This window comes from Danaus plexippus, assembly GCF_018135715.1.
Source record: "Danaus plexippus chromosome 3 unlocalized genomic scaffold, MEX_DaPlex mxdp_34, whole genome shotgun sequence".
NCBI lineage: Eukaryota > Metazoa > Arthropoda > Insecta > Lepidoptera > Nymphalidae > Danaus > Danaus plexippus.
Window position 1 is genome coordinate 455,880 of NW_026869846.1, and position 18,411 is coordinate 474,290.

At 34.4% G+C, this 18,411-nt stretch overlaps 5 protein-coding genes and 1 long non-coding RNA gene across 6 annotated transcripts; 3 read left to right on the forward strand and 3 right to left on the reverse strand.

Moving 5' to 3' along the window:
* Positions 1 to 274: 274 nt before the first annotated feature.
* On the reverse strand, positions 275 to 6,345 carry LOC116778794 (raf homolog serine/threonine-protein kinase Raf). Its single transcript, XM_061527105.1, has 11 exons — positions 5,698 to 6,345; positions 4,230 to 4,421; positions 3,679 to 3,782; positions 3,240 to 3,348; positions 3,028 to 3,120; positions 2,592 to 2,733; positions 2,310 to 2,422; positions 1,907 to 2,127; positions 1,655 to 1,746; positions 1,076 to 1,583; positions 275 to 959 (listed from the first exon to the last, which is right to left on the reverse strand). The coding sequence occupies exons 1-11, from the start codon at positions 6,274 to 6,276 to the stop codon at positions 929 to 931; spliced, it is 2,184 nt and encodes a 727-aa protein (XP_061383089.1). The 5' UTR covers positions 6,277 to 6,345; the 3' UTR covers positions 275 to 928.
* A 193-nt stretch (positions 6,346 to 6,538) lies between these two features.
* LOC116778815 (uncharacterized) lies at positions 6,539 to 7,892 on the forward strand. Its single transcript, XR_004354150.2, has 3 exons — positions 6,539 to 6,881; positions 6,980 to 7,125; positions 7,356 to 7,892. It is a non-coding gene; the product is annotated as an uncharacterized LOC116778815 (long non-coding RNA).
* Positions 7,893 to 7,966: 74 nt separating this feature from the next.
* Positions 7,967 to 9,620, reverse strand: LOC116778712 (U3 small nucleolar ribonucleoprotein protein IMP3). Its single transcript, XM_032672723.2, has 4 exons — positions 9,246 to 9,620; positions 8,954 to 9,165; positions 8,141 to 8,316; positions 7,967 to 8,028 (listed from the first exon to the last, which is right to left on the reverse strand). Exons 1-4 carry the CDS (start codon positions 9,380 to 9,382, stop codon positions 8,005 to 8,007), a joined length of 549 nt encoding a protein of 182 aa, XP_032528614.1. The 5' UTR covers positions 9,383 to 9,620; the 3' UTR covers positions 7,967 to 8,004.
* Positions 9,621 to 9,985: 365 nt separating this feature from the next.
* Positions 9,986 to 12,561, forward strand: LOC116778431 (uncharacterized). Its single transcript, XM_032672470.2, has 2 exons — positions 9,986 to 10,632; positions 10,836 to 12,561. Exons 1-2 carry the CDS (start codon positions 10,090 to 10,092, stop codon positions 10,983 to 10,985), a joined length of 693 nt encoding a protein of 230 aa, XP_032528361.1. The 5' UTR covers positions 9,986 to 10,089; the 3' UTR covers positions 10,986 to 12,561.
* LOC116777009 (RNA-binding protein 45-like) lies at positions 12,546 to 14,748 on the reverse strand. The gene has a single exon (XM_032670384.2). The coding sequence runs from the start codon at positions 14,370 to 14,372 to the stop codon at positions 12,858 to 12,860; it is 1,515 nt and encodes a 504-aa protein (XP_032526275.1). The 5' UTR covers positions 14,373 to 14,748; the 3' UTR covers positions 12,546 to 12,857.
* A 222-nt stretch (positions 14,749 to 14,970) lies between these two features.
* On the forward strand, positions 14,971 to 17,669 carry LOC116776212 (cap-specific mRNA (nucleoside-2'-O-)-methyltransferase 2). The gene is made up of 4 exons (XM_032669384.2): positions 14,971 to 15,708; positions 15,786 to 15,971; positions 16,053 to 16,173; positions 16,254 to 17,669. Exons 1-4 carry the CDS (start codon positions 15,223 to 15,225, stop codon positions 17,537 to 17,539), a joined length of 2,079 nt encoding a protein of 692 aa, XP_032525275.2. The 5' UTR covers positions 14,971 to 15,222; the 3' UTR covers positions 17,540 to 17,669.
* The last annotated feature ends 742 nt before the right edge of the window (positions 17,670 to 18,411 follow it).

Sequence of the window (18,411 nt, forward strand, 5' to 3'; positions counted from 1 at the left end):
AAAATTCAGCGAAAATTTATAAAATGGGCAAAAAGGTTACAAGGAGTAAATTTACTAAATTTTCTATTCTAAAGTGAAATATTTAAATTCATACTGAGAGTTGAGGTAAATAAACATAATTAAAATTCTTAAGTAGATGTTATGCGAGAAAATTTTGACAAAAACAAACTGTAAGGAATTAGATAAGCGCCCAATCAAGTTAGATTGATGGGATTGTGTGAACAGTATTTAAAAGTCTTAGAAATTAAATGTATGAAATCAAAAAAAGTCAAAGTCAATCGAAACAATAATTTATTGTGTTCCTTAGCGTAATTATGCGTTAAAATGATGTATACACAGAGTCCTTACACCGACACTAAGCTTAAATAATTACAATAATTTATTTACAGCCGATATCAACAAATACACGCCATCGGGTCATCTGATTCACACAAATAATACTTTGGACTTCATTATGCAGACGACTCGTCGCCGTCCCGCTGACTACAAAACTGCTTTAAAATATAATCTCGAATACTATTCTGTCGTATCAAAGGCACTAATTGAAAATGAAAACTTCGTCCGCCGTCGGCCGAGACCGGTTTACACTATTAAAGCGTTGTTTCCGTCGAGGTGCGCGAGTGATGTCCTTACCGTTCTTACATCAATATTTACACTAACCACCGCTTCCGTAACTCTAATCACTGTTTGTCTTAAGGCTTTATATTACACTGGTATCGATAACTAGTTAGTCAAAGATAACGTTTAAATCTAAATTAGCGTCACTAAGTTTGCGTGTAAATTAATTCATATTTTAATAAATATAATGACTAATAAATTATTGAGGTGTTGAGATCTGTGAAGTGAGAGCCGCCGTCTCCACGCCCTTATATTATATACATGTACAGTAGCAGATACAATCGCCGAGTACGCCAGGGCTCGCTCCGCACTAGGCGTGTCGCTGGCTAGGCACTGGAATACTGAGAACAGAATCATTATTAGTTATTACACATACAGCAGCGACGTCTGCTACTGAACTACGCTGATTAAATAATATGAATTAATATATGTAGATGTGTATGAGTTGTATCCTCACCTGTAGAAGGCCGGGAAGCTAGTGTGAGCGTCGAACTGGAAGTTGACGGGCGTCTTTGGTTCCGCACAGGCGTATCCCAGACAGTCGTCGGAGGCGTGGAGGGCGCGTTGCAGGCACGGCTCGGACGCGCTGCGCGTGATCTTGGGCATAGCTCGCAGCATGGCCTCCAGGGACGCCAGGATCTGACGGAACAGCGGCCGGCGCTCCCGGTCGAACTGGATGCAGTCCTCGAACAGGCGGCGCAGGGCCTGCGGAGCGTCCTGACGCAACCGACGGACGTCTGGTCGCAGCAGGCCGCGGCCCACCGACCACAGTATTTGGTCTTTGTTGTTGAGGTGCGCGTACGGTAGCTCGCCGGCCGTCAGCTCGAACAGCACAATCCCGTACGCGTACACGTCCGACCGGAAGGTGTACGGCGCCGGTTCCTCCATACGGATAACTTCCGGCGCCATCCACAGTATCGAGCCGGTCGGCTGCTGCCACTGCACGCCTCCCAGCGTGGACGAATCTGTCACATACACTTATATCTTTATATATTCATTACTATTACCCTCGTGTAACTCTCTTTGAGGCCGTTACCTGACCACCGCACTTTGGCCGTCGCCAGGCCGAAGTCTCCAATCTTAACCGACCAGTCGTCTCTTAAGAATATGTTGTTAGATTTCAGATCCCTGAAACGAAATAAGAATAATAAGTACATCATATACCTAATAATATCAAAATGTCTGCGTTATAGTCACAGTATGTAAGGTTAATGTTAAAATTATTTTATCATACATATACTAATGTTATTTTCCTAATACAACTAGTACTTATCCAATGAACAGTTACCTGTGTATAATGTTCTTGGCGTGCAGGTAGTCCATGCCCTGGGCGGTCTGGCGCGCCACGTCTATGAGGTATAACATCGGCAGCGGCGTCTCCAGCACGTGCAGGTGTTGATACAACGAGGAGCCTTCACACCACTGGGTCACTATCGCCAAGGAAGGCTTCGACACACAGCCCATGAACAGAAGGATGTTGCAGTGCCGCGTCTTACGGAGGACAGCCACCTTCAATATTAAAGATAAGGGAGAGTTTACATGTGTTGGTCATAAATATATATGTATTTCTTCTAATCTTCCTTAAATTTCAAGCTGCATGTTGTGTTTATGTAAATTAATTTGTGGTAACTATCGAATTAGTTCTTGTTACACTATTATAATTTATAAACATCTTGTTGACTAGTGGTCACCTCGTTTTTGAAGGCCTGTAGCTGAGCTGGGGTGGGCGTCTTCACGTTCAGCGTCTTGACAGCGACCGGTCCGTGCCAATGCGCCTTATACACTGTCCCAAAACTACCGGAGCCTGTACAACGAACGGCATTAAATACTGCTCAGACATATAATAATGGCAGGCAATAAGATATTTTACATTAAAAAGCTGTATTCTGCTTTCAATCTATTAGTAAATAATTAAAGAGGTCACGCATAAATTGTTTATGGCCTATAATTATTAATACAATGTCATAACCAACCTATCCTGGCCCCTATGAGTATTTCATCGGCGTGTATGACCCAGTCGTCGTAGCTTTCACGAGGAGACAGGGCATGTTTCCACGACTCGTCCGCGGAGCGAGCGCGCGCCCTTCGAGGTCGAAGCGTGCCCGTGGGGGAGGCCTGGGAGCGAACAATATTCTCTTTAAGTTAAAATAGAAAATATAGTATGAAACATGCGACCTCCTAGTATCTCCTACTAAATTAGAATCTCGATTCCAGTATGAGCTCAACATTGCTCTAATTATAAAAACATCTTCTATACCCTCGGCCCCTACTGTCTGCGCCAGTAACTTCTCACATCTGCTGCGGTAATATACATCCAAGTACACATGTCACTCGCCTGTGCTGACTGCTGTTACATTACTGTTTGTTTCTTTACTATCTAGGTATCGGTACATAATCCTCAATGCTGACCTGAGTGCTTTGACTCTGCTGCTCTCCCTTCTCCCGGTCGTCTTTGCCGTGTCTCCCTGATGAAAGGTAATTTGATGATTGCGGGGAGCTGCTCTGTAAATTATATAAATAAAGTTATATACATATAACATTAAAAATACTACCACAGATACTACAATGTGGGTGTTGCTATTATCGAGTGAGTAATATTTATATATATGTATATATATTACCTGGTTATTCTTCCGGCCGTGATCAGTCAAATGTCTCACCATGTTGACACACACGTTTGGCGCCGAATTGGAGCGGTCTTGCTGGTTCAGCGAGCGAGGGTGGGCTTGTCTGGAATTCAGCATAATGTATGTTTGCGAAGCGAGTGTTGCCATATTCTTTGTAATATTATTTAAATAAGTTAATAATTAAGTAATATCATATTATAAATACTTAGGAGAACGTATCTAGATGCCAACTTTTTTTTATTTATTGAAAAGTATACTATTTATATAATATGTTAAGCCAATTGCCCAGAACAGTTTGAGTTTCCACAGTTATTTAAGCATGAAGTTTTATAATTTAGAAGTATCCTTCCTATATTACTAGAAAATACAAATTTACGGACTGTTTGAGCTATAGTCATGAATAGAAGAAAAATAATATATGTGTGGTATATACTTGTTCTGATGATAGCTGTAGTGAGCGGGCACGTGCAGGATCCCCGCCTGGGTCTCCGGATTCTTGGCCAGTAGAGCTGCGTAGTAAGTGTCTGTCATTCGTACCTGGAACATCAAATCACACTTTACCAACGTCACCATAACAACACTATTGACATCTATGTTTCTTTGCTTATATATATTTTAATAACAAAAATGAGAGGTGTTGTCTATATTTTTTCCTTAATGTAATAATAGTCTTCTCTGCCAATAAAGTGTTGTTTATATATATTAAGTATTAATCTATGATACATTTATGTATGCATACAATTAATCAAACCTGGGGTTAACTATACCTGAGTATGTTTATTTTTTTTTTTAAAGACTCCAATTTTTTTAGTAGATTGTTAAGTAGACTTTCATATTTTTTACAACCCTAGATACAAATAGAGAAGAATGGTTTTTCATCAGGAAATTTTCTGTGGGATGGTGGTGCAAGTTTTGGAGCCTACGATCTATAGACTACAGCTTCTACCACCTGTGCTAAAACAACTATAAGATCAAATTTAGTACCTGATGACAAATACTTGGAACTTTATCAGCGCACCGCTGATGGAACTTGAAGTTGCACTGCGAGCAGTAGAAGCCGTTGAAGAGCAGCCGTCGACAGCACTCGCAGAACGCGAGCGTGAAGAATGTCTTTCTTGTGAACTGGTGCGACATGTGAGACATAATGGGCAGTTTGTCCAAAATTCGCACTGTCACCTGGAATATTGGCTCATTGTAAATGTTTTTGTAGGTCAAGGCTAGTGATGTGCCTGATAGCAAATAGTAAAAATATTGATGTCTGGCATATCACTAATTAGGATTAACACAAAATCTCCAACACATTTTCAAAAACATATATGTGATTGGGATTGATTATTTGATAAATTTAAGCAAAATCCTTTATTTTATTATTCTATTATTTTATTACTCTATTTTATTTAAGTCTCTGGGTGTAATTTAAGCAGTTTATTAGAAGAGGATTGTTCAATAGAATTAAGAATTGTTATGGTTTATTTAGGACAGATCAAAAATAGTTTTCTTAATAAGTAATCCTTAACAGTTTAATTATGGTTGGAATTTAGTATTATAAAATTTTTGGGGGATCCATAAACTGTCCATACCAAAACCAAAAAGAAGAAAAAAAGTAGTATTTGTTTACAAGGGGGAAGTATTAAGGGAATAATTATTAACGAACCTCAAGCACAGTTCACTAAACTGTACATATAGGAATGAGAGTATGGCAAACACCTGCTTTCATAAATTCTGCTTATACATAGTTAAAATATATATTATATAAAACTTTGAGTTAATTACAAATAATCTTACTTTAGTTGTGCAAAATATTATATTAATTTATTTGAATTTCAAGTTTATTTCACTCATTCAAAAATATAATTATAGTCATCTAGCGACTGTCATAAATATAATTTGTTTGAGATATATTAAAAACTTTTTGCTGCAATTTCCTTATATTTTGTAAGTAAGGCCTATCTGAGGAAATTAATATTATAATTTGTGTTTATTTGACTGCTATTTGTTGACTATTCTACTTACAAATCCCGGAAAAATCTCTCACAGAGACACACTCAAATAGTAGGTAGGATAAATAGACCAGTGCTAGGTATGATAACTAATTTGAAATTACGAAACCTATGAAAGTATCAATATAACTGATACATATGATGATAGATTTGTTTCATCAGTCACAAAAGGTTGGTTGGGTTAAAAAGTTTCGATCGCAGCTATAGGTATTCCAAATAATAAAAATGTGAGTTTGCTTCCTTAATGGGGGAGAATATGAGACTGCTAAAAATCGACATAATTTACTTGATGTAGATGTCTGGAAATCCTTAAGGAGTTGTGTAGAATATTTCTAACACTAGTCATTATTTCGTCGTTGGTTGGACGATGGAACAGATTATCATTTTTAAACTTAGTACTAAACGTAAAAGTCTTACCTTAATTAATTAAACGATATTAAAAGAACACTGACCTCCTCAGCATCAATCATAGTAATATCGATATCCCACGGTATCACAGCATTATTTCCTGTCCGAACCACTTCGCACATTTCACAAGTTAAGTTACGAAGCTTGAGAGCCTTCATGAGAGCTTCTCGAAGCGAAACTCCCTCCTTCACCTGTACACTCGTCCGCTGTTGATTCGGCAAGTAAGCTCTAAGGAAAACTTTAGGTTGCCGAGTAAGAGTATCATACTTCTTAGAATCATCTTGCCATGAATATTCTTCGCTCCTATCCGGCGAATCGCACTGTAACAATTCCCTAAGTGTCTGTTCTCTAAGTTCTAAATTATGCAACTTTACTGTTAACTCCTGATATTCCGAAAGATACAGAGAAGGTGGGTGCTGCAAACCAGCAAACCTTGCATTTAAAGCGTCAATGTTTTCACGGGTCACATTTATAATACTCTGAATGTTCCTAATTTCATATGTTGGATCCGCTGCGTCGTCACTGTCGGTCGATGTCGACATATTATCGCTGTTAAGAGATAATGCAGGTATATTTCCATTAATTTTTCTTGTACAATTTTCTTTCTCTCGAGTTACTGCCATTTCTTTTCTATTTTTTCTTAATTTTCTCCGCGCACACTCGCGCAGCTTAGATAGGCGTTGTTTGTTGCCATAAATAAAAATAAATAGATGTCATAAAAAAATTATTTTATTAATTAACTAACAATTGTTAGCAATAGTTTTCTTTATATATCTTTAAATTTGTCATATTTATTATATTTTTTGTTGATCTGATAGTAATATGTAGAACAGCTGTCCTTTAATATTGAGAACTGTCAATGTTAATTATATTGATTATAGATATATTGAATTAGTGTGTAAATGTTTGAGATGACAGCTACAATATAAGAATTTTAATTTGAGGAATTTCGGTTTATCCGTAACTACTTGAATTAACTCGCATTAAAAGTGTCAACTTCCTTATTTACTTTTATGTAAAAGGAAGGGGACATAAACATTAACAGTAAAGTACCAGTACCTTACATTCCGCATATCAATATGACAAATTTTCGGGTGTGTGACCCAATACATATATCTTGTGGTTATGTAAAAACTAGATTTAACGGTCAACATGAACAATTCAGGCTAGGAAACGTACTGTTACTGGAAACAAGACACACTTCTAAAAGACTTGGGAATGAAGAAAGGTAGTGAAAAATTGAATATTTATTTATTTCGAAACATACACTTTATATTACAACAAGAATATACTGCATTTATTTTTAACGTCTATAATTTTTTACAGTTCTTCAGAGATTTCTAAAGCAAATTTAAAAACACCATCAATTATATGAAAAGGGAAAGAAAATGTGAAGCTCTATCAAAAAAATGCTTTCAGTCAATGTCAAGTTTAGAAAAGAAAACCATTTGTGATGAGAAACATTATCAGGGGTATACAATATAACTGCACTTATTTCTTTAACATTATAATGTTGTAGACTTTTATAATATTTTTGGAATGACATAATTATAAATATATTGTAATTATTTAAAGATCCCAGTGCCACTTTGAATACAGATTCTGTTCGGAAACATTCTGAATAATAATTTGCAGAGACAGTCTATAAAAAGTATGCTATGTAAAATGTAATAGTTAAAATACTTTTTTTTTTCTATTTCAGATGTATATCCAAAATGGTTAGTAGATGTTGAAAAACCACAGGCTGATGCTGATCTGACCATTGGTAGGCAGACAATCACAGATAATTATGCAAAAACAGCACTGATGCCAAGGCTGTGAAAAAGATGACTGAGGGGTTACTTTATAAGGGGAAGCATTCACTAAAATATCTAATTTACAACTATAAGATAAAATACTGAAGGAAAAGACACCCATGTGACCACATGTAGAGAGATATTGGTTTAAATCCAAATATTATTTAATAACATTAAGTCATCAAAATTGGACTTGGCATTATGTTTCCACAATAAAGTAGAATATAGAAATTATATTCAGGAATGAAAACTTACTGTTAAAAAAAAATCATGAATTTTAATAGAACAAGGTTTAAATGTGTGTTATGAAAGAATACATTTTTGATGTAATTTTATGTATAAATAGTGTTTCATATTTAATCACATAATTTTTTTAATATATTTTTCTCTTTCAATTGTAACATTGATAAAAATGTTGAAATAGGAGGCAATATTGGTTAGATTTAAAATTATGAAAACATAGTTTATATAATTATCAAACTTTAATTGCAACAGATTAAGATAAAAACCTGTCGGATAATGTGAATATATTTTTTATTTCTTATTACAACATGTTTACAACATGTCAAAGTCGTCCCTCTGAAAAAAAAAATTATAAAATGATAATTGTATGTAGATAATTAATAAAAATACTTAATCAATGTTGTCTGACAGACATTAAACAGTATTATATATTTTAAGAACAACATACCATGTCATTATACTCCATCACATGCTTCCTGATGGCTGAACCATCAACCCACGTGACAAAGTCCTCGAGAGATCTTGTGACAAGGAATGCTGGATCTTTAACAACCTCCGGACCAACACGCACATGACCCTGCTCTATAAACTTTGTAGCTTCTTTGAGATTCTCTGACATTTTGTCTGTTAAACAAATATATATACATTACATGTACACAAATCAAAGTAAAGTCTTGATGATCGTTATTAAATTTTCCTAATAATGGTTATTGTGGACCATCATTATCACAAATGAAGTGATTATTAATATAAGAACAAAGCTAAGTATATCATCATGTATCATTCACCTTGTGACTGCGGCCACTCCAAAATAAAATTTGTTCTGATGCAACGTGAAAGTTTCAAAGTTAGAATACGGGATTATAATTTACATGTCTGTCACGGCATCTAAGCAGATATTACGACTCAAGGACATCAATACTCATCACTCCTGTTATTATGTTCCTTACATTCATCGTAGTAAGCCTATACCATGTTAACCTATTTTCTCCATCATGGGTGCAATTAGAAAACTTCCTCTAATAAACAGTTAATTTAAATAATTCTCATCACAACACACATTGACTGCGACATTTCAATTTTGGCCTCATTCAATCTCTTAGATAGTAAATTAATATACTATACAACTGCCTTGCAGGCTTAAAGAGCAATTATACATCACAAGTCCTTCCAGCTAGCCATCACCTTTCATTAAACCTACACATCTATTAAGTTTGTCTAGTTTGTTATTAATATACAGAAAGTATTATTTTTTACATACTTCTCACCATAACAACGGGTAATCTTCGTCTACAAAAGGCACTGGCTGGAACATTACTAGCGAGAGCCAGATCCCAACGTGTTGGTATGAGACCCATTTGGTATAATTTTTCTAAAAGCTGTGCACTTGCTTCGGTTCTAAATTCTGTGTTAGCATCTAAGTCTTTAATTTTGTTAGCTAGTTCCCTTATTTCTCTGGATAACTTGTTGTACCTGGTAGCACAAATACATATTTATATATATATCACTTTTTATAATAACTTGCGAACGAATATTTGGTTAATGAAACTTACTTTGTATAGTCTTCTCTCTTCTGAATGTGAAATTTTTTCATAACCTTAACCTCGCTTAAATTGTTGTCGACTTTCCATGATATGAAGTCTACTTTTTTTAGCAATTTTTGCTCATGAAATTTTAATTTTCGTACCATTTTGAATACCGAAACAGAAATATCAGATTCAAGTTAAATATTAACTAAAATTGGAAAATATAGTCTTTGGGACGAATTATTTTTATTAAGGAAGACTGTGATATTTTAAACCTTTTTTAAGTAATGTAAATAGTCCCAATATTTTTTCAGTTGCTATAACTTATTAAAAAAACTTTCATATATAATAATTTAACTATTCATGTAATTCACAACACTGAGTAGTGAACACAATAAATAAGTTACTACAACACATGCATTTCTGACATTGACAATCGAATTTTGTATTCAGTACTGACAACCACACCAGAATATTAGGGCTATTATTATACGAAATACCGATACAATTTTTAACATAAAATATCATAACAATTTTGTGACCTATATTTAATTTTAATTATCGAAATATACATCAGTCATAACCAAAGTCCGTTATATGTTAAAGAATTACAATTTTTGTAAAGCAAATTCAAAACTACAATTTTCTGTATAACAAATAAAAGCTCATATTAATGTATAAATATTGTATATATTCGTATTAAAATTTTTAGACGATCAATTTAAATATATCAAGACTTTAAAAGTAAAATGAACGAATACTACAAAATGTCATTGTCAAAACGCAAATTATTATATACAGTCGGAATTTTCATAAACTGCTCATATTATTGATTTTAAATATTGTAACGATACAAAAAGAACCCGTGAAAATGAGCCTTAATTATAAAAATGGTACCGAAGCTTTTACACAGTATCTCCAGTCAATGGTAAAATTGGAGGAACTTCAAAAAATGACTGATGATTTAGATAAAGAACTCGAAGACTCACAACGGGTAATGGCTGAAATGAAAACAATGTTTGATAGTATACCAAACACTCAGAGTAATATTTCGGATCAGAATAGTGGGTTGAGACATGAAGATCTATCCCAATTTTTGCTAGCAAATGTTCCTAAACTGCTTATGCCGGACATGCCGGAAAATACCGTGGATGTCGATCTTGACAATGTAATCGCTATGATGAAATGTTACGCTGAAGATTTACGCAAAAATTTCGTAGTTTCACAGCCACAAAAGGAACAGCCTCATATTAAGATTGAAAATATAAACTTGGAACCATATGCAACAAGTCTCGACCATCTTGTGAATCGTTTGGCGAAAATTAAGCTCAATAAGAACATTACAAATAATAAGAACATGGAGCTGGAGGCTAAGTTGAACCAGTTGCGTGATGACGTCACGATGTTCACTCAGGTTTCTATACTTATATATGTTTACTATATTCACTAATCAGATACTATATTTTTGCTTGTTTTGTTTTTTTCTGTTTGTTTTACTTTTACCCTACTGGAGTCACAACACTAATTCGTAATTTCTTCATCTAAGGATCAATAATACCAATTTGGTACTGTCCAAAGTTTGTAAATATACTGGATTAAATGTGTAAAATGTTTTAGATGGTGCAGGCTAAAACAAAACTGGGGGAGGCCAATAAGAACTGGACACCAACAGAGCAGAACACTATAGCTCTTCAATATGATGATCTGATCAACAAACTATTAATGGGTATCAATGAGGTCACATACTTAATCAAAAACAAAAATTAATTTCTCTATTCAGCCAGCATTAAGGCTATGTGTAATCGAGGTACATATATTGGACAATACATTTGTATAAGTAGAAATGTTTTGGGCTGTATGACTTTGTGCAGCCTTTTTATTTTCACCCTTTGGAGAAATGTGTCTACTTCTTTGCCATTCCATACTTGGAGTACCAACTATATAGTATAATTCATTTGTTTGTGAATTAATTGAACTGTGATTGGATTTGTAAACAAATTTTTTTTAAAGAAAAATTTATCATGTGAGTTTTTTGAATATTTTGAAGACCTGGTGATCATTACCATTGAAAGTCAAGCTTGTGCGATAGAGTTTTAAACAGTTTACATAATATTTGTTTTATTAAAGCCAGAAAAACGAGTAAATAGTTTTCACATGTAATGTCGTCGGATTGTATATATAACCAGCCTAAAGTGATCCCCACATTGAAATTTTATTTGGCAGCATTTCTCTGCTTTTCATTAATTAATTATTAATGTTATTATACTAGGCTGTTTTATAGAGGTTTGTAGATTCAGGTAGTTATAAGAACCTAATTAACACTCGGAGTAACCTGATAATAATCTCATTTTGTATAATTTTTTTTGCTATTTCTGATTCTTATAACTTTTTCCTTCAAGACAGCGACTTTTAATGTTTGCTGTGGAATATCTCATGTTCCTAATCACTTCATCTGTCATCACTGCACAGCCTGTGTAACAAGGGATCCCTCCAACCAACCTCCATTCCATTGTCAGATTTCCGAGCCCTAACCCCTTGTATGCAATTTATATTGGAAACTTTTGTATTATATCATATTTTAAACAAGAAATCGATATACGATATTAATTAGTTTGTAATAAAACGATTACTGATATCTATTACTTTTGATTTTACTTTATCCTGATTACAACAAACACACAGAATAATGCTCGAGTAGGTAGCTACGTGTTGTTTTACGTATTCCTTAAAGTGAGTATATATCATGACTAAGTTGACCCTGTTACATATTTGCAGCATCAGATTTATTTATACGAATTTTTTTTTACAGAATTAATTTTGTGCCTTTCACGGACTATGAATATATAAGTTTCCGTTACACATACATTTTGATATTTTCACATGTTGCTAACCGTTAGTAAGAGAGGGCATCAGTCTGTTTCATTAAAATACATACATAATTTAGGTCCTAAATATATTGTTTATAAGTACTCTAAATGTTTGGTTCTTTTAATTCTTTGTCGTACTTATAATGTTCGAGTTGACGCCAGTTTGACTTGGCGCGCGTATGACCTTGCCTGTATTTGACTTATTGCAAGCTTGACTTAATATGTCATATAGTTCGTCTTCACAGTTCAGACGTTTGATCTTTCGTGTATTGTGTACAAGTTTTTGGGAAGTATTTGATGTAAACCTGCCACATGTGTATTATGTATTGTATGTATAAATTAATCTAAATTCAAATATTGTTTTATAGCTTTATTTACCTAAGGATTACGTTATTTATTGTAATTTATGAATAAGTGTAGACTATGAGTAATATTAAGAAAAAATATATAAATAAAATCCTTGCACTATAATTTCATTTATTTGTTTTTATTTTACAAAATATAATATATTTTTTTTTTAAATACAAAATAAAAAAATAAAATAAGAATATGGAAGAACAAAAATTTATAAGATTGCCAAGATGAGAGTAAAAAAAATATAAAGATTGTATGTACAATGAGGATAGAGGACACAATATAAGATAAATAGCGTTAGGTAAAAAAATAAGTCATGTAATAATAAAGTTGAGAGTTAAAATATTTAAATTCATCCTTAAATGTCAAAAGAGAGTCCAGCTCACAGAGGTGTAGTCATTAACTAAACTGTGCTAGGCTAGTCTTTGTCGTCTAGTCTCATTCTCTTGCTGTCCATATCATAGTCTGTGTTCTCTGCTTGTTCCGTTTGACCTACTTTATCTTCCTTGTTGGGCTTCTCATCAGCCTCTAAAACTTTTAACTTCACACCAGTGACAGTAGCTCCGTTAAGAACTCTCATCGCTTCCTGTGCGGCATTCACAGAGGCGTATTTAACAAACCCGAATGTCTTGTTTGGTATAGTGGAAACATTAATGAGATCTCCGAAACGACAGAACACATCTTGTAAAGTCGACATCGGCGGAGGCTGGGGTTTGCAGATAATGAATAACCTTTGGGCAACTCTGCTATTGTTATCTGCCATCGGTTTGTGAGGTGGTAAAATAACATCACAATAATTGTAGTCATGCTGATCTCTCGGTGAATAAATCTGACCTGTCGTCGAAGCTTTTATTAAAGTGGACGCTTTAGCAATCGCTTCGGCCAGTTGTTTTATATCGGGTGCACCATAATCAACAGCATTTCTAAAATTATTGACAATATCTGTGAGATCATTAGCAGCTTTGACCAAAGGATTCTTATCCGGCTTGACAGTTAGTATCTCCCCAGACGGAAATTCAAATTTATTCAACCTGTCAACGGCATGTGCTGCAGATCTACTTTCCTCATATGTTATAACGGCTTTGGAAATTCCATTAAATGTGTCCAAATAATATTGAAATTGAACCATGCCAGGTATAACATTAAATAATTGTTCTATGTACTTCTTGGCTACTTGTGGGCTACATTTAACTGAGATAGTGTTATAGTCGTAAGAGCTACATGTTATGGTCCCATTCATATTTTCGTTATTGTATTCTGGTTTCAGCTGGCCGTGTCTGTCAGTGTAATGATTATGATTATTCTTTGTATTACTATATCCGTTAATATTATGATGCTCAATATCAAGGCAATTTCTGCTTCTTTTCAAATCGTCTCTCGGTGTAGCAAATACTGGTCTATATTTCTTATCACATTCTTCAAAAGCTTTAGCTGCATCATAGAAAGTTTTATATTGGACGTATGCGAAACCTTTACATGTATCGGTCACTTTGTCTCTTTGTAGGTGTATCGACTCTATTTGTCCAAATGTTGAGAAGTGGTGCCTGAGTTCAGATTCACTAGCATCTTTCTGGACTTTGATGAAGAGTCGCCTATATCTATCTACATTTTCGTTTTGTGCAGGGTTCTCATTTTTATTAACAGCCACCATAACTTTTGTTGGTTTATTGTCATTATTTAAAACTTTCATGTGTACTTCCTGTATGGCAGCGGCCGCAGAAGATGTCTTTGCGTATTTTATATAAGCAACACCTTTTGATTCTCCAGTGTGTCTGTCTCTTGGTATATACAAATCCTCGATAGCACCAAAGCGTTGAAATCGCAACCTTAAGTCTTCTTCCTTTAATTGTTTATTGCAGACAACAAAAACTCTCGAGTGTGGTGGTTTCTCTTCCTTCCGATCATTATTTCTTATAGCAGTGATCATGCTCATTTTTACATCAATTAATTAAAGAAAATTAAGTACCGTCTTGTCACGACACCAGTCAAATATAACGGTCAGTCGTCACGCTCTTTTCATAAGAATTTCCTTTACATTGAAGTCAAACGTATAGAAGTTAGTAAGTTGGTCTCAAGCATATGTCTGTAACTAAACACTTCGTCTATCAATGATTCCTTTACACATATTACTGAACAAGGGTTTTACGTGGCATGCAACTAATTACTGTAGTTTGGTCACCTCACTCACATTTATTTCATCTACCCGTCTAATGACAACTATTAACAAAGTAGGTATTAACGTCGAATATCAACAAACTATAAAAACTAACGGGAACAAAATGATTGGGTCAGATAAATATGTCACAAGAATTACCTATATTTTGACAATTGACATTTATCTAAAGTTGCCTTAGTTTTGAAAAAAAATTCCGAATATATTCTGTTTCTTGAATATTTTTTAATTTTAAACCGTATATTTATAATAAATATGAATATTAGTGCAGAAACCAAATTTATTTTTTACATCTATATTGTCTCTGCATGTATAGTTGGCAACACCTTTCAAATAAAATTTGTCAATAATTCAATTATTAATGGCCTTTGCGAGTAGACTTTTGTAAATATTGTACGTTGAGTAGAAGTTTTTTTTATCTCATACTGTGAGGAATAAGAACACATAAAATTAATAAAATGTGTCCGACATTGACAATATTGTCCTACAGTAAACAATATATATTGTGTTTATTTTATTAACGATGCATAAACGTCCAGCAGAAACCATTATATTTAGCTGCAACGCATAAAGGAAATAATAATATTTTTTTTCTGTTGTTGTTTTTATCATGTTTCACAAAAATGAAAACATATTTACCCGGCATAAAATGTATAGAGGAGAAGACTTTGAAGAGGAATTAAATGATTTGTTCAACAAAAAGTATCAATTCCGATTTAACAGTGAATGGAAACTGCCTGACCAAGAGTGCTGGTTTTCAACAGCGCCATGGAAAGTAAAGGTTCTCGAGTCTCTCAAATCCAAGCTAAATTTCCATAAGAGTCAATTAAATGACTTCAGCATTGAGGAATGGAGTAGCCACACGCGACGCCGAAACCCAGCGGGCGAAGTGGGTTGGAAGATTCGATGCTTAGTGAACCCTGAATTTTTGACTCAGGCTTGGACAAAGTTCTATGAATGTGCTTGCACATATGAAATTGTGCCAAAGGAAGCTAAAATATCAAATAAGATAGTATCTCTTCACTTATGTGAAGCTCCAGGAGCATTTATTACTTCTTTAAATCATTACTTAAAGTCGCATCATCAGGAAATGCAGGTAACTTTAATAGGTGCAATTATTAGTTGGTTACTGAACTCAAATTGGGGTATTCATGTATTAACATTGTGTTTCAGTGGCAATGGGTAGCAAACACTCTAAACCCATATTACGAAGGTAATTCTCCCTCGAACATGATCAGTGATGATCGCTTCATGTTCCACACTTTAGACCACTGGCATTTTGGTGTTGATAGTACCGGCAACCTCATGGATTGGGACAACTCGCAAGCAATCATCAAAAAGGCTAGAAGCTTAGGAAAAGTTAGTACATTTTCATTCATCAACTACTATTAAATTTAACCTGTTGATATATACCAGTCTTAACTTTAACTTTATTTCTAGGTTTTATTAGTGACAGCAGACGGATCAATAGATTGCTTGCAGAAACCTGATGCACAGGAAGAGGTCACATCGCCATTGCATTACTGTGAGATTGTCACCGCATTACAATCATTAAGTCCAGGTTAGACTGCCATATTCATTAAGAGACCAATTAATTTGAATTGAAAATATCCACATAACTAACCTAGTGGGCTGTTTCAGGTGGAACATTGATTTTTAAACTATTCACAATATTTGAGCATACAACAGTAAGCTTACTGTATCTCATTAATCATCTGTTCAAAGAGGTCAACATTTATAAGCCAGTGACATCCCGTCAAGGAAACTCCGAGGTTTATGCAATATGTCTCGGTTACAAGGAAAATGTTAATTTAAACAATTATATTTCCATTCTAAAATCAACCTATGGAACAGATCTCTATTCAAAGACAGCTCTGTTTCCGTTGGAATCAATTCCGGACACATTTCTGAAGCAAATTGAGGAGTGCGCATACTATTTTTGTTCCATACAATGCCAAGTGATAAATAATAATCTTCAAGCATACTTAATGCAAAAGAATATTGCATTACATAGAGATATGAAGAAAATAAGGACAATTGTGGCATCAGAGTTTATTTGGAAGTACGACCTTAAACCTATTGACATTGAAAAGGAGATTCTTAAAGGGATATTACATGAAGAGAACAAAATTAATACCAATCCTCGGTACCATCGAGGTTCATTCACAGAGAGGCAGCTGTATTCAAAGATGTCCCTGAAAGAGAAGCTAAAGAATCTTAATGCATTTTTGCAAGCCGAACTTCTCTCCAATCCTCTTATATTAATAAACGAGCCAATACGCTGGATGGTGAAGGAAGAAAATCTAAAACTCAACCCTGTCTTTACATACGGCAGGCCATTGCAAAAGGTTAACAGCTCAAAATTCATCTTTGTACCAATATTTAAACTATACCAGCAGATTCTGGCCGAAGAAGAATTCATGGAGATTATAGCCTATAAACAAACCAAAGGCCAGGTTAAAATGACTCTGGAAAATGAAATCTCAAAGGTTCTAACTTTACCGGACATTAAATACAAAGATAGTTACAATGTTTATGAAAAGAATTGCTTCAAATCGTTGCTCAGTATTCTGAAAGAGCTGGAGGTGGGGGAGTCACTGATACTGAAAAACTTTAACACACTGACTCACTTCAATGTCAGCGCTCTGTATATTCTTTCTAAGACATGTTTTGAAAAGACTGGATTTGCTTCATGTGGGAGTATAGTCTTAAGTAACTTACAGGATAAATCTCTGTCGAACCTTCTAGAGGTGATCGATGCGGAGTGTGATAGAGTAAGAAATGATAGAGCTGTGGACGTCCTCAACACTCTCCCGGTGCAGGTTACAAACGTTGGTGAATTTTTCCACAACATAGTATTTTATAATAATACATTTCACAGGAACAAATGCATGGAGTATTTATATACCATTGAGCAATCTCTTTAAACTGTTGTAAGCGAGTTTTATCAAATCTAGATTGTCAGTAGGAAATATTTTTTTAAGTAATTTATTCCTGTGATGAAACCTATGTATTCTTGTTGTTCTCTATCACTGATTAAAGATTATCTGAATGTTGTATTTTGTTTTATTTATTTACCATTTTAAACCTATTATTTACACTTCATTCGCAATTTCACATAAATTGTGTATTGTTATGTACGTTTTGGCTACCTGAAAAATATGAAGGACAGGCAAGTAATATGACATACGTGAAATACATGTAAATATTTGAGACTGTTTAAAAAAATTTTTATACGAGTTACAGACTACAGGCCCGTGTTGATAAAATCATGGGTCATTTGAACCACGATGTGACCTATCCGGAACTATATAAGCAGTATTGAAATAGTATGAAACTGACGACGTACAAAATCAAACGACCCCATTTGAAATTTACCCTGGAAATGGCGGAAAATAAAAAAAAAGTTCCGACACTGTGGCGCACCCTTTGTTTACGGCACTATGTGTTTTATTATTATCTCTCATGGATCTATCAATGGTAAGAATGCCGTACAAAAATAAATGACCAAAATGTGCTCACTCTACCTATACTTTTGAATTCTCACCTGCACTCAGTTGGACAGCTTACAAGCGACGGCATAGTGTTGAATCTTATTATTTTATGCTCTTATATCGTTCTAGATAGAATGGGTGTTTCAAATAACTCATATTTTTTTCAACAGGGGCCTCTAGTATATTATTTTAATTAGGTAATTATTGAAAAAAGGCCTAAACAATGATAGATTGACTTTTGCTTATGTAAAATAATTGGCGGTATTTTCTTCGAAAGGAGTTTTATTGGTTTGTATTGATAACAC